The following is a 14,782-nucleotide window of genomic DNA, read 5'->3' as shown; positions in this document are numbered from 1 at the left end:
GTGCTAGTGGCGTGACTGACTGATTGTGCTAGTTTCCACTGTGTGGCCTGGCGTCCTCACTAAGTAAGGCATTTAAACCTGCTGCCCTGCCCTGGATAGTGAGAGTGAGACACAAGATTAGTCTGCAATGTCACAGGTGATAAAGGACAAGTGAGAAACAGCCCAGACTGCAACATTCTATCATTCATGACACCACCAGTGCAGTATCAAATCAAATCCCTTAGTACCTGCTAATCAAAGACCCTTGTGAATTCAGAGCAGGGAGGATGGCAACCTCCCCGAGATCATCAGATAACTGTAAAGAAGGTAAAACCAAGGGAGGAAATTGTACATCCTGTGCTCTGCTGAGCTATAATTGGACATTCACAGCTCCTTGCCAAACTGCTGTGCTCTGCGCTGGGTCTCAAGAATGGCTCCCTCTATAATGTGACCTGCATGCCATTCTGAATTTGGATTTAACTGAGCATTGATGAATGAAATGCACCAAGTGAGCCAAAATCACGTCATAATCATAACTGTGATTATACGACATTGCCATGTTTATGCATTTTTTAGGCATTCGCAACATCGCACACGCTCAGCCCTAGCCCATTTAGAGAGGTGATATTCTGTCAATGTGTCATAACTGTATGGATCATATGAAGTTATATTGCCCTGTGTGCTTGAGGCAATACAAACTTAGGTTTATTAATCATAATGTTTATGCATTTTTCAATGTACTTGTCAAGGTAATTATGGCATTATCAATCAAGTTATTCTCTCTAGGCTGCAAAATAGTACATTCCAACAAAATAAATACTTAATGTCGCAGTTTAACCAGTCTGTTGTTGTTATAAAACATAGCTGCCTAATATCTTGGATATTCTCTTTCCAGAGCTTCACCAATCATCGGCTACTTGCCCTTTGAGGTTCTTGGGACTTCTGGCTATGATTACTATCATGTGGATGACTTGGAGCTTATAGCGCGGTGTCATAAGCAATGTAAGCAACTCTCCACTACCTCTTTCATCCCCCTCTCCCTCTCTCCCTCTCTTCTGCTCTCCCTCACTACCACAGGATCCAGGCAGCCATTTCACAGAAATAGGTCATCCCACTGTAGTTACATTTCTATTTCCACTTCACCATTGTGCATAAAAAGCCCAGACTTCTGAGACTGCTTAGAGCTTGTTACTTCTACCCTGATGTTTTAGGATTTCGGGAACAAGGGCAGTGTAGTCATTTGTGTATGCCTGACTGCTCTGTTGAAAATGTCACCGTGTTGTGTTGTCTTCACAGTAATGCAGTTTGGGAAGGGTAAATCCTGCTACTATCGGTTTCTGACCAAGGGTCAGCAGTGGATCTGGCTGCAGACACATTACTACATTACATACCATCAGTGGAACTCCAAGCCAGAGTTCATAGTGTGCACTCACACAGTCGTCAGGTAAACCTAATTCCTCTGTCTCTCTCTGTCATGTTTGGTAAAATATACTCTGGTGCTACCTGAGGGTGAGGAACCCCCCCATAGTTCAACAGGATCAGTCTAGTGTAGACCTATTGAACCTGATCTCCACTGCATTAGTAGTAGTAGCTGTCTATCATTAGATATTGTAAATTGAGGATGAATATCTGAACATCTTGTAGAAAGATCTGGCCTTAATGGCTATGTACTCTTATAATCTCCACCCAGCACAGCCAGAAGAGGACTGGCCACCCCTCAGAGCCTGGTTCCTCTCTAGGTTTCTTCCTAGGTTCCAACCTTTCTAGAGAGTTTTTCCTAGCCACTGTGCCTCTGCATCTGCATTGCTTGCTCTTTGGAGCTTTAGGCTGTGTAGATGTAAAAAGTGCTTTATAAAATAAATTTGATTGATTGTTGATGGAAAAGCTAGGCTTATGGGCAAATCATTTGACATTTGATCTTTCTTTCTATCGCACTCTGTCACGGACTTGTAGTTACGCGGAGGTGAGAGCGGAGAGGAGGAGAGAGTTTGGCTTGGAGGAGACGTCACCTGAGATGGCCACTTCGTCCTCCATAAAGGTATGAAGAAGAGACACTAGGATTAAATATAAATAATGAATCATAAAGAATGTTACAATAACATCCAGTGTTCAAGTTTCCCAATAAACAGCCATTTTACCAGGTCCAATTGTTACAATCATATACAGTAGTGCTCTACTTCCCAATCCTGTGTCAGTGTTCAGAGCTAAGTGAGCATGGTGAAATGCCATGCAAATACGGAGCTTTCCAGTGTCAGGCATTGTTGTGTGTATTCTGAGTGGGTAAAAGCAAATATGTCCCAGATCTTATTGGCGCTGTCAGTACTTGATACTCCTCTGTCTATCCTGTGTGTTCCAGGCTCAGGAGGTGTACCTGGACATCTGTCCCAATCTGGACCCTCCCGGACAGGACAGGATGAGCGGGGCATGCTCAGTGTCCTCCCACAGCTCCCGGAAATCCTCCCACACGGCCCTGTCCGACTCGGCATGTGAGTCCCCCTGTTGCTCTCTTTGTCCAGCTAACCCAAATACCCCCATACTGAATTAGTCTGTTTAGACTTGAACCCTGTACCATACAACACCACTTTCACCCTAATCCAAACTCTGCACCACCATACACTCACTTATTGTATACAATTTTGGATTTAAATGGTTAATTATGAAGTATGCGTAACCTTCTACCTATTGAATAATTTTCCCCACCAGCCAACACATCTTTGCGGTTCACAGACGCTTGCACACCATCACGACAGTCTGCATCAGTCGCGGGGACAGAGAAGAATTTGGCCAGACTCGTACCCAGTAGGTCAAAGGTCAGTTCACCTCATTAAGAACTAGACAGTGGAAAAACATCAGCCTGGAATCCTGCTCAACTCCCCGTCTGTTTTTGTTGTCCTTCACCTTATAGACTTTGGTACAGAGGCAGAACTCTTTTGACCTCCTTCCCCAACTGAGCCTCCCCCTTTCTCCTACCTGCAGCCAGCACTCCGCAATGGTTGGTGTTTAGTCTAATCTCCCCTGTCTGTCTGTCGCCTGCCTGCTTACTGTATGTCTAGTAGTCTCCCAGTATTATGACAGCTTGCTCTTGTCTGTTGGTTGACATCCTCGCTTGTTTGTGTGAAATGCCTCTACTCCCACTTGATTTTAGACCACAGCAACGTAATTGGGGATGATCATATTATAGATGTAAATGTAGATGACAATTATATTCCAGATGTAAAACTACTAAAGTTATTCTCAAGTATGTATAAATTGTCTCAAGATGATCACTTCAACTCATGTTAAATGAGTCCCAGTAAAAGCATCTCCTACATCTGCATGAAAACAAGAGGAAGAGCTGAAAACAAGAAGAGCTGGAAGTGCTAATCAAGTGATAATGATTGTGAGGATTTCTGTGGACCTCAAGTGCTTGAGTGCTGTATTTCTGAAATACAGCAGAGTCCTCCTTGGCTCTGAAAACGTGTGTAGGCAGCTGTGAAGGCTTGTGCCAGAGCATCGCCCATGCATGGTACTTTGATGTGAACCGCCATTATCATGATGGCTGTGTACCCTATTATTTCCGTCGCAGCAACAACAACAACAGCAGCAGCAGTCCATGTACCAACAGCAGCCCCAAGAGCCTCAGCTAGGTGTGATGAACCAGCTCAAGGAGCAGCTGGAGGAGAGGACACGCATCCTGCAGATGGACATCAAGACTCAGCAGCAGGAGCTGCATGACATCAAGGAGAAGCTTCAGCTAGCTAACCTCCAGGTAACCCTGCTTTCCGCTAGTCAGACGCCCGGCCTAAAGCAGTCCCTTAACCTAAGCCAGGGTTTTCCCAAACTCGATCCTCTGTTTTGGTTATTGCCCTAACACTACACAGCTGATTCAAATAATAAATGAATCATCTAGCTTTGAATCAGCTGTGTAGTGCTAGGGCAAAAACCAAAACGTGCACCCCTTGGGGTCCCGAGGACCGAGTTTGGGAAACGCTGACCTAAGCCAATTGTCATAGAGCGGATACAGTAGCTAAGCCCTCCTGTGTTTGTGTGTGTGTGTGTGTGTGTGTAGATGTTGTTACAGCAACCCATCCACGGTGACTTTGGCCAGGTCCAACAGCAGCAGCCTCAGCAGCAGGGTCCAGGGAGGCCGGCCCAGCAGCATCAGCCCCAGTCTAGGGTAATCAGGCAGACCTCGGCCAACTCTAAACAGCCTCTTCATGGAGCCCACGACTCGTCCCCTCACTCTCTCCTCAGAGAGCACAGCACACCCTCCCCTCAGGTACCCCAGCTCTCCCTCTGTACTCTTATTCCAATAGCTTTAGACTTTTACTTTCTATAGAGTTAGCAGGGAAATATTCACCATAGCCCCTGTGCCCAAGGAAGCAAAGGTAACCTGCCTAAATGATTACTGCCCCGTAGCACTCACGTCGGTAGCCATGAAGTGCTTTAAAAGGCTGGTCATGGCTCACATCAACAGCATCCTCCTGGATACCCTAGACCCACTCCAATTTGCATACCGCCCCAACAGATCCACAGATGACGCAATCTCAATCGCACTCCACACTGCCCTTTCCCATCTGGACGAAAGGAACACCTATGTGAGAATGCTGTTCATTGACTACAGCTCAGCGTTCAACACCATAGTGCCCACGAAGCTCATCACTAAGCTAAGGACCCTGGGACTAAACACTTCCCTCTGCAACTGGATCCTGGACTTCCTGACGGGCCGCCCCCAGGTGGTAAGGGTAGGCAACAACACGTCTGCCACGCTGATCCTCAACACTGGGGCCCCTCAGGGGTGTGTACTTAGTCCCCTCCTGTACTCCCTTTTCACCCACGACTGTGTGGCCAAACACGACTCCAACACCATCATTAAGTTTGCTGATGACACAACAGTGGTAGGCCTGATCACCAACAACGATGAGACCACCTATAGGGAGAAGGTCAGAGACCTGGCAGTGTGCTGCTAGGACAACAACCTCTCCCTCAATGTGAGCAAGACAAAGGAGCTGATCGTGGACTACAGGAAAAGGCGGGCCAAACAGGCCCCCATTAACATCGACGGGGCTGTAGTGGAGCGGGTCGAGAGTTTCAAGTTTCTTGGTGTCCACATCACCAACAAACTATCATGGTCCAAACACACCAAGACAGTCGTGAAGAGGGCACGACAACACCTTTTCCCCCTCAGGAGACTGAAAAGATTTGGCATGGGTCCCCAGATCCTCAAAACGTTCTACAGCTGCACCATCGAGAGCATCCTGACCAGTTGCATCACCACCTGGTATGGCAACTGCTCGGCATCATACTGTAAGGCGCTACAGAGGGTAGTGCGTACTGCCCAGTACATCACTGGGGCCAAGCTTCCTGTCATCCAGGACTGACAGTTGAAGTCGAAAGTTTACATACACTTCGGTTGGAGTCATTAAAACTCGTTTTTCAACCACTCCACAAATTTCTTGTTAACAAACTATAGTTTTGGCAAGTCGGTTAGGACATCTACTTTGTGCATGACACAAGTAAGTTTTCCAACAATTGTTTACAGACAGATTATTTCACAAATAATTCACTGTATCACAATTCCAGTGGGTCAGAAGTTAACATACACTAAGTTGACTGTGCCTTTAAACAGCTTGGAAAATTCCTGAAAATTATGTCATGGCTTTAGAAGCTTCTGATTGGGGCGGCAGGTAGCCTAGTGGTTAGAGCGTTGGACTAGTAGCCGAACGGTTGCAAGATCGAATTCCCTAGCTGACAATGTAAAAATCTGTTGTTCTGCCCCTGAACAAGGCAGTTAACCCACTGTTCCTAGGCCGTCATTGAAAATAAGAATTTGTTCTTATCTGACTTGCCTAGTTAAATAAAGGTAAAATAAAACAAATAGGCTAATTGACAACATTTGAGTCAATTGGTGGTGTACCTGTGGATGTATTTCAAGGCCTACCTTCAAACTCAGTGCCTCTTTGCTTGACATCATGGGAAAGTCAAAAGAAATCAAAAATTGTAGACTTCCACAAGTCTGGTTCATCCTTGGGAGCAATTTCCAAATGCCCGAAGTTACCACGTTCATCTGTACAAACAATAGTACGCAAGTATAAACACCATGGGACCACGCAGCCGTCATACCGCTCAGGAAGGAGATGCTTTCTGTCTCCTAGAGATGAACGTACTTTGGTGCGAAAAGTGCAAATCAATCCCAGAACAACAGCAAAGGACCTTGTGAAGATGCTGGAGGAAATAGGTACAAAAGTATCTATAGCCACAGTAAAACGAGTCCTATATCGACATAACTTGAAAGGCCGCTCAGCAACGAAGAAGCCACTGCTCTAAAACCGCCATAAAAAAGCCAGACCGTACTTTTTGGAGAAATGTCCTCTGGTCTGATGAAACAAATATAGAACTGTTTGGCCATAATGACCACCGTTATGTTTGGAGAAAAAAGGGGGAGGCTTGCCAGCCGAAGAACACCATCCCAACCTTGAAGCACTGGGGTGGCAGCATCATGTTGTGGGGGTGCTTTGCTGCAGGAGGGTCTGGTGGACTTCACAAAATAGATGGCATCATGAGGAAGTAAAATTATGTGCATATATTGAAGCAACATCTCAAGACATCAGTCAGGAAGTTAAAGCTAATGGGTCTTCCAAATGTAGCGGGGTGCGTAATTGGCGGCAGAGAAGTCAGGCGCAGGAGAGCAGAACTGGGTAATAACCGGAGATTTATTAAGCAAAACCAACGGCATCCAGACCTGTCGTGCGCTCACGGGGAACGTGTACAAGCACAACAATAAACAATCCCACACAAAGACATGGGGGGAACAGAGGGTTAAATACACAACAAGTAATTGAGGGAATTGAAACCAGGTGTGAGGAAAAACAAGACACAACACATGGAAAATGAAAAATGGATCGATGATGGCTAGAAGATCGACGCCAAGCGCCGCCCGAACAAGGAGAGGACCCGACTTCGGCCGAAGTTGTGACACCAAAGTTGTGGCAAAATGGCTTAAGGACAACAAAGTCAAGGTATCGGAGTGGCCATCACAAAGCCCTGACCTCAATCCTATAGAAAATTTGTGGGCAGAACTCAAAAAGCGTGTGAGAGCAAGAAGGCCTACAAACCTGACTCAGTTACACCAGCTCTGTCAGGAAGAATGGGCCAAAATTCACCCAACTTATTGTGGGAAGCTTGTGGAAGGCTACCCAAAACGTTTGACCCAAGTTAAACAATTTAAAGGCAATGCTACCAAATACTAATTGAGTGTATGTAAACTTCTGACCCACTGGGAATGTAATAAAAGACATAAAAGCTGAAATAAATCATTCTCTCTACTATTATTCTGACATTTCACATTCTTAAAATAAAATGGTGATCCTAACTGACCTAAGACAGGGAATTTTTACTAGGATTAAATGTCAGGAATTGTGAAAAACGGATTTTAAATGTATTTGACTAAGGTGTATGTAAACTTCCGACTTCAACTCTATATAATAGGCTGTGTCAGAGGAAAGCCCCAAAAGTTGTCAGAGACTTCAGTCACCCAAGTGATAGACTGTTTTATCTGCTACCGCATGGCAAGCGGTACCGGAGCGCCAAGTCTAGGACCAAAAGGCTCCTTAACAGCTTCTGCCCCCAAGTCATAAGACTGCTGAACAATTAATCAAATGGCCACCGGACTATTTACATTGACCCCCCCGAATTTGTTTTGTACACTGCTGCTAGTCTACTCATTGACTCGGCACCGGTACCCCCTGTATATAGCCTCGTTATTGTTAATTATTGTGTTACTTTTTATTATTTTTTACTTTTGTTTATTTGGTATATATATTTTTTTACTCTTCTTGAACTGCACTGTTGGTTAAGGGCTTGTTAGTAAGCATTTCATGGTAAGGTCTACACTGCTTGTATTTGGCACATGTGAAAAATAAAGTTTGATTCGATTTCAAATATACAAGGACTTGTTCATGACTGTAGTCAACCTGGTGTTAATGTCACTGTTGTTGTTGTTTAGGTGCAGCAGAGATTGATAAGGAGTGCAGGTGGGCAGATGCAGGCAGTCAGTCTCCCGGTGCACACCCACACCAGCCTGACCATGCCCTTCTACAGCAACCCCATGATGTTCACTCAGCAGATGAACACACAGCCACTGCAGGACGCAAACCAAAGACACTCAGACACCGAGTTCAGTCAAGAGGGACAGTTACGGTGAGCCCTAAAGACAGTAAAACACTGATTTCTTGTTGCAGAATTCCTTTCAAGAGCATGTTGTTGAGTCTGTTCTTAATGGTCAGTGTAACTCAGCTTTTAGTTTGGTCTGAATCGAAGCAACTTGTAACTGAATACATTTTGGGAAACATTGACATGGCAAGCTGTATATTATCAAAACAAAGCTTTATGATTTGAAGTTAATCATAGCTACATTGTATGAATTCTGAATGAAAGAGCACCTGCTTAACACCTGCTTACCTTGAAGTAAAAGTAACTTGATATGAAAGTCTTGTCTTTCTGTTAACTTAATCAAAAATAAAAGTAGGTTTGAGTTCATCAGGTTGAAATCAAATGGTTAGAAGAAAAAGGTTAGGGTGACATTGGAGAGGGAATAGTCTCCTTGAGTCACAAAACCTTTTGTCCTGTCTATTGGACTCACACTGTATTTAGGAGATGGATAAGTATGTCAAGGGTGGAAAATACCAGCTTGTGCAATCTCAGCCCTCATGGCCCAGGAGTCATTTTTAGAAAGGTTGGAGTTCCAGATTTGACACTGACATAGACCGTTCTTTCTGGCAGCATGCTGCTCAACCAGCCAATGCAGACCCTCTTACCTGATAGCAGTGTGAGCTCCCAGGCTTCCCAGTGCAACACAGCCATCCAGCAAACCAAGTAAGTGTGTGTTTGAGTGTGTGTGTGTATAATCATTATGTTGACTTTCTTTACATGGTCTGTTAATTGACCCATATGTAGTACATGCAGTGAAATATGACAACATTTATCCTTGATATGACCTGATTGTACTTAAAACACATGATATACACTTACAGTTGAAGTCGGAAGTTTACATACACTTTAGCCAAATACATTTACACTCAGATTTTCACAATTCCTGACATTCAATCCTAGTAAAAATTCCTTGTCTTATGTCAGTTAGGATCACCATTTTATTTTAAGAATGTGAAATGTCAGAATAATAGTAGAGAGAATGATTTATTTCAGCTTTTATTTCTTTCATCACATTCCCAGTGGGTCAGAAGTTAACATACACTCAATTAGTATTTGGATGCATTGCCTTTAAATTGTTTAATTTGGGTCAAACGTTTTGGGTAGCCTTCCACAAGCTTCCCACAATAAGTCGGGTGAAGTTTGGCCCATTCCTCCTGACAGGGCTGGTGTAACTGAGTCAGGTTTGTAGTCCTCCTTGTTCGCACATGCTTTTTGAGTTCTGCCCACAAATTTTTGATAGGATTGTGGTCAGGGCTTTGTGATGGCCACTCCAATACCTTGACTTTGTTGTCCTTTTGCCACAACTTTGGAAGTATGCTTGGGGTCATTGTCCATTTGGAAGACCCATTTGCGACCAAGCTTTAACTTCCAGACTGATGTCTTGAGATGTTGCTTCAATATATCCACATAATTTTACTTCCTCATGATGCCATCTATTTTGTGAAGTCCACCAGACCCTCCTGCAGCAAAGCACCCCCACAACATGATGCTGCCACCCCCGTGCTTCACGGTTGGGATGGTGTTCTTCGGCTTGCAAGCCTCCACCTTTTTCTTCCAAACATGATGATGATAATTATAGCCAAACAGTTCTATATTTGTTTCATCAGACCAGAGGACATTTTTCCAAAAAGTACAATCTTTGTCCCCATGTGCAGTTGCACACCATAGTCTGGCTTTTTTATGGCGGTTTTGGAGCAGTGGCTTCTTCCTTGCTGAGCGGCCTTTCAGGTTATGTCGATATAGGACTCGTTTTACTGTGGATATAGATACTTTTGTACCTGTTTCCTCCAGCATCTTCACAAGATCCTTTGCTGTTGTTCTGGGATTAATTTGTACTTTTCGCACCAAAGTACGTTCATCTCTAGGAGACAGAACGCGTCTCCTTTCTGAGCGGTATGCCGGTTGCGTGGTACCATTGTGTTTATACTTGCGTACTATTGTTTGTACAGATGAACGTGGTACCTTCAGGCGTTTGGAAATTGCTCCCAAGGATGAACCAGACTTGTGGAGGTCTACAATTTTTTTTCTGAAGTCTTGGCTGATTTCTTTTGATTTTCCCATGATGTCAAGCAAAGAAGCACTGAGTTTGAAGGCAGGCCTTGAAATACATCCACAGGTACACCTCCAATTGACTCAAATGATGTCAATTAGCTTATCAGAAGCTTCTAATGTCATGACATCATTTTCTGGAATTTTCCAAGCTGTTTAAAGGCACAGTTAACTTAGTGTATGTAAACTTCTGACCCGCTGGAATTTTAATACAGTGAATTATAAGTGAAATAATCTGTCTGTAAAGAATTGTTGAAAAAATGACTTGTGTCATGCACGAAGTAGATGTCCTAACCGACTTGCCAAAACTATAGTTTGTTTACAAGAAATTTGTGGAGTGGTTGAAAAACCGAGTTTTAATGACTCCAACCTAAGTGTATGTAAACGTCCGACTTCAACTGTATTTGCAAAGAATCAGACCATACAGAAATCTGAGTGTTAAAGAAAAATAAACATATTCTGTTACTATGAACACAGTAAATGTAGTTGACCGGTTGATTGCGCTCATCCCTCCCCAGATACACCCTGGAGCAGCAGATGATGACCCCATCGTTCCCCATGCAGCAGGTGAACTGCAACGCTGTCCTGGTCCCCTCCCCTGTATTCACGTCCCCCATCATGATCCCTCACAACAGCTTTATCACGCACCAGGCCCAGCCCACCTACCACCCTCAGCAGCAGGCCAACCATCACTCTCTACAGCTGCAGCAGCCCCAGCAGTTCTTTCAGGTAAAGTAGTAGTCCTACTACTTGCAGTAGTGTGATAGCAGGCCTTGGGCTGGCGGGGGTTTGGCTCACTCTGTAGAATAACTAGTATCACCTCACTTACGCCCTGATCCCTTTCTGTTGATAGATGCAGCCCCAAGGACTCTTACACAGTGGACCCACTCAGGCGTTCTTCCACGCCACTAATGTCCCACAGCAAGGTACTGTGGGTTATATTCAACAACAACCGCAGCAGCAGCAACCACAACAACAGCAGCAACAACACCACCATTCCCAAAACCAGACTGGCAACCTTTCAGACTTCCGAAATATGCTCACTCGGTAGCACCGAAGACTCAAACAGAGTTGTTAGATATCCCCTGAAATGTATTGTCACAGGTTCAGTGGCAGAATTATATGGGATGCATAGAAGAGACAGAGGCTATTTGGCGCCATGCTGTGCAGTGTTATTTGCTGTTTAAGAAGCCAAAGTGGCCTGTGATGACCTTACTTCTGATAAGGAGCCACCCTTTTCAGACAAAGCTGTTTTTGTACCCCATGCTGGGGTGAACCACAGTCAGAGGCTGCTTGGACCGGTGGCGGCCCCCAATGTGACAGTTCTCCCAGAAATGAAAAAGGAGTCAGTGTGCTGAAGGCCTGTGCTTCACTGCACCACCAGCATCTCTGTCCCACTCCACAAAGCTACGGGGACCATGCCTACACGTCATATTTCATCATGACACAGCTGGATGGAGAAAACTATGAAAGTAATCATCAGGAAAAAAGTTCTGCTATGTGTTTCTATGCAGATGTGTTTTCAACAAAAAAATAGGTTATTGTTAGGTGAGTCTAGTTGTGCACTGACTGCACTTGTTCATAGCATCTGTCCTGATGTTCAGAGAGTAAACACAAGCAGTGAATATTTACTTCTTCAAAGTTGCATCTTCATTTCACATGAAAAACATTTTGTGTCTGTGAGTTATGGTTTTGTTGTGCAGTTGTTGCATACTTTTTTGTTATGAAACAGCAGTTTTACAAACCTATAAAACAACAATATTTTCCCCAGAAGGAAATGTAAAGGAAGGGTTCATTTTGATGTTGGACATCAGTTGTTATTTCATTACACATTCAAATCAGTCATCCTGGATACAGTGCATTCGGAAAGCATTCAGACCCCTTCCCCTTTTCCACATTATGTTACGTTACAGCTTTATTCTAAAAGGAATATAATCTATTTTTTTCCTCATCAATCTACACACAATACCCCATAATGACATAGCAAAAACTGGTTTTTAGACATTTTGCAAATTTATATAAAAAAATAAAAGGAAATGTCACATTTACATAAGTATTCAGACCCTTTAATCAGTACTTTGTTGAAGCACCTTTGGCAGCGATTACAGCCTCGAGTCTTCTTGGGTATGATGCTACAAGCTTGGCACACCTGTATTTGAGGAGTTTCTCCCATTCTTCTCTGCAGATCCTCTTAAGCTCTGTCAGGTTGGATGAGGAGCGTCGCTGCACAGCTATTTTCAGGTCTCTCCAGATATGTTCGATCGGGTTCAAGTCCGGGCTCTGGCTGGGCTACTCAAGGACATTCAGAGACTTGTCCCGAAGCCACACCTGCGTTGTCTTGGCTGTGTGCTTAGGGTCATTGTCCTGTTGGAAGGTGAATCCTTGGCCCCAATCTCAGGTCCTGAGCGCTCTGGAGAAGGTTTTCATCAAGTACATTGCTCCGTTCAGCTTTCCCTCGTTCTTGAATATTCTCCCAGTCCCTGCCTCTGAAAAACCTCCCCACAGCATGATGCTGCCACCACCATGCTTCACCGTAGGGATGGTGCCAGGCTTCCTCCAGACGTAATGCTTTGCTTTCAGGCCAAAGAGTTCAATCTTGGTTTCATCAGTCTAGATAATCTTGTTTCTCATTGTCTGAGAGTCTTTAGGTGCCTTTTGGCAAACTCCAAGAGGGCTGTCATGTGCCTTTTACTGAGGAGTGGCTTCCGTCTGGCCACTCTACCATAAAGGCCTGATTGGTGGAGGGCTGCAGAGATGGTTATCCTTCTGGAAGGTTCTCCCATCTAGACAGAAGAACTCTGGAGCTCTCTCAGAGTGACCAATGGGTTCTTGGTCACCTCCCTGACCAAGGCCCTTCTACCCCGATGTCTCAGTTTGGCCGGGCGGCCAGCACTAGGAAGAGTCTTGGTGGTTCCAAACTTCTTCTATTTAAGAATGATGGAGGCCACTGTGTTCTTGGGGACCTTCAATGCTGCAGACATTTTTTGGTACCCTTCCCCAGATCTGTGTCTCGACACGATCCTGTCTCGGAGCTCTACGGACAATTCCTTCGACCTCATGTCTTTGTTTTTGCTCTGACATGCACTGTCAACTGTGGGACCTTATATAGACAGGTGTGTGCCTTTTCCAAATCATGTCCAATCAATTGAATTTACCACAGGTGAACTCCAATCTAGGTTGTAGAAACAGCTCAAGGATGATCAATGGAAACAGGATGCACCTCAGCTCAATTTTTGAGTCTCATAGCAAAGGGTCTGAATACTTATGTAAATAAGTATTCAGTTTTTTTTATATAAATTTGCAAACATTACTAAAAACCTGTTTTCGCTATGTTATTATGGGGTATTGTGTGTAGATTGATGAGGAATTATTTTTTATTTAATGCAATTTAGAATAAGGCTGTAACGTAATAAATGTGGAAAAGGTCAAGGGGTCTGAATACTTTCCAAATGCACTGTATACTGTAGTTGATATCATTATTAAACACTATAGTATGTTCACCACCCAACACTATTAGTCCATGTTTGAAAAAATATATTGTTTAATGACTGACAAAGCAACTGGAAACCTATCCTCATACAAGTATAACCCTATTTATGTTCACTAGAGAATCAAATATTTTGACATTTGATTTTCTAAAACTAAAGAAAAGTACCAATTACTAATGCCAACATTTTCATTAAATAATTAATAAAAATCAGGCTTCATATTTTTTTATTCACACTTTAATGGACGGAGCAAACCTTATTAGTAGACTACCATAGCATGTTTGTTAATTGACCATATATTTCAAAACAAGTGTAAGCAGGCAGCCATTATTGCTATGTCTTGCTGTTCTACTGTGTGCATTTTTATTCTGGCATTTAAATATAAAACAATACCTACTGGGCACACCACGTCATTTTAATGTGGAAATGTGAGTCATATTTGGTTGAGACATTGATCAATGAGATTTCAACATTTATTCACCCACTCAAAAAGACAACCAGAAGTTTGTTGAATTCCCAATGTGTTATCACTATGCTTTCAACCATCTAAAAGCACAACCAAATTCCAATGGAAAAACAATGTCTGATTTTTGGTTCAGTTGTCATCTAAATCTGTTATCACTGCGATTTCAACCATTTAAAAGCACATCAAAGTTCAAATGGGAATAGAATGTCAGATATTTTGTATTTATACAACAACTTAATGTGTTATCACTGTGCTTTATCTCATAGCACAACCCAATGACCTGGATTGCAGTTGAGGTTACATTTAAAAGTACATAGTGAAAGTGATCAATTCTGTTCAAGATTCTGCACAGATTATTATAGCAAGTATTATATCAATCTCTACAGACCTGCGACCTTTGCATGCTATTTTGAACATGCACGCTTTCTATGATTACATAAGACATTTAGAGTTACAGTAGGCTAATCTGAAAATGTGGCCATGGATGCATTACTCATTTAGGTTGAATAAATACTGTTACATTAGTTTGTAAAATAGCCTTAACTTAAGGCTATTTACTGTATTACAAAAGTAATATTGAATTGTGTTTGGTGGACAACAACCAAATATC

The 14,782-nt window shown here is 43.3% G+C and overlaps 1 protein-coding gene across 4 annotated transcripts in view; it reads left to right on the top strand.

The window, feature by feature from the left end:
* Positions 1-11,991, top strand: part of LOC115149097 (neuronal PAS domain-containing protein 2) — a 71,036-nt gene extending 59,045 nt beyond the window's left edge. For all 4 annotated transcript variants that reach the window (XM_029691618.1, XM_029691616.1, XM_029691615.1 and 1 more), the window contains exons 11-22: positions 875-981; positions 1,276-1,423; positions 1,933-2,017; positions 2,336-2,465; positions 2,683-2,789; positions 2,885-2,971; positions 3,545-3,727; positions 4,028-4,237; positions 7,964-8,157; positions 8,740-8,832; positions 10,737-10,947; positions 11,072-11,991. In XM_029691618.1, coding sequence (XP_029547478.1) covers positions 875-981; positions 1,276-1,423; positions 1,933-2,017; positions 2,336-2,465; positions 2,683-2,789; positions 2,885-2,971; positions 3,545-3,727; positions 4,028-4,237; positions 7,964-8,157; positions 8,740-8,832; positions 10,737-10,947; positions 11,072-11,269 — 1,753 coding nt within the window. In that variant the 3' untranslated portion in view covers positions 11,270-11,991. The remainder of the gene's footprint in view (positions 1-874; positions 982-1,275; positions 1,424-1,932; positions 2,018-2,335; positions 2,466-2,682; positions 2,790-2,884; positions 2,972-3,544; positions 3,728-4,027; positions 4,238-7,963; positions 8,158-8,739; positions 8,833-10,736; positions 10,948-11,071) is intronic.
* The last annotated feature ends 2,791 nt before the right edge of the window (positions 11,992-14,782 follow it).

Source organism: Salmo trutta, chromosome 15, assembly GCF_901001165.1.
Source record: "Salmo trutta chromosome 15, fSalTru1.1, whole genome shotgun sequence".
Taxonomy (NCBI): Eukaryota; Metazoa; Chordata; class Actinopteri; order Salmoniformes; family Salmonidae; genus Salmo; species Salmo trutta.
The sequence above is the reverse complement of the archived record's forward strand: the minus strand, read 5'-3'. Positions and strand labels throughout refer to the sequence as shown.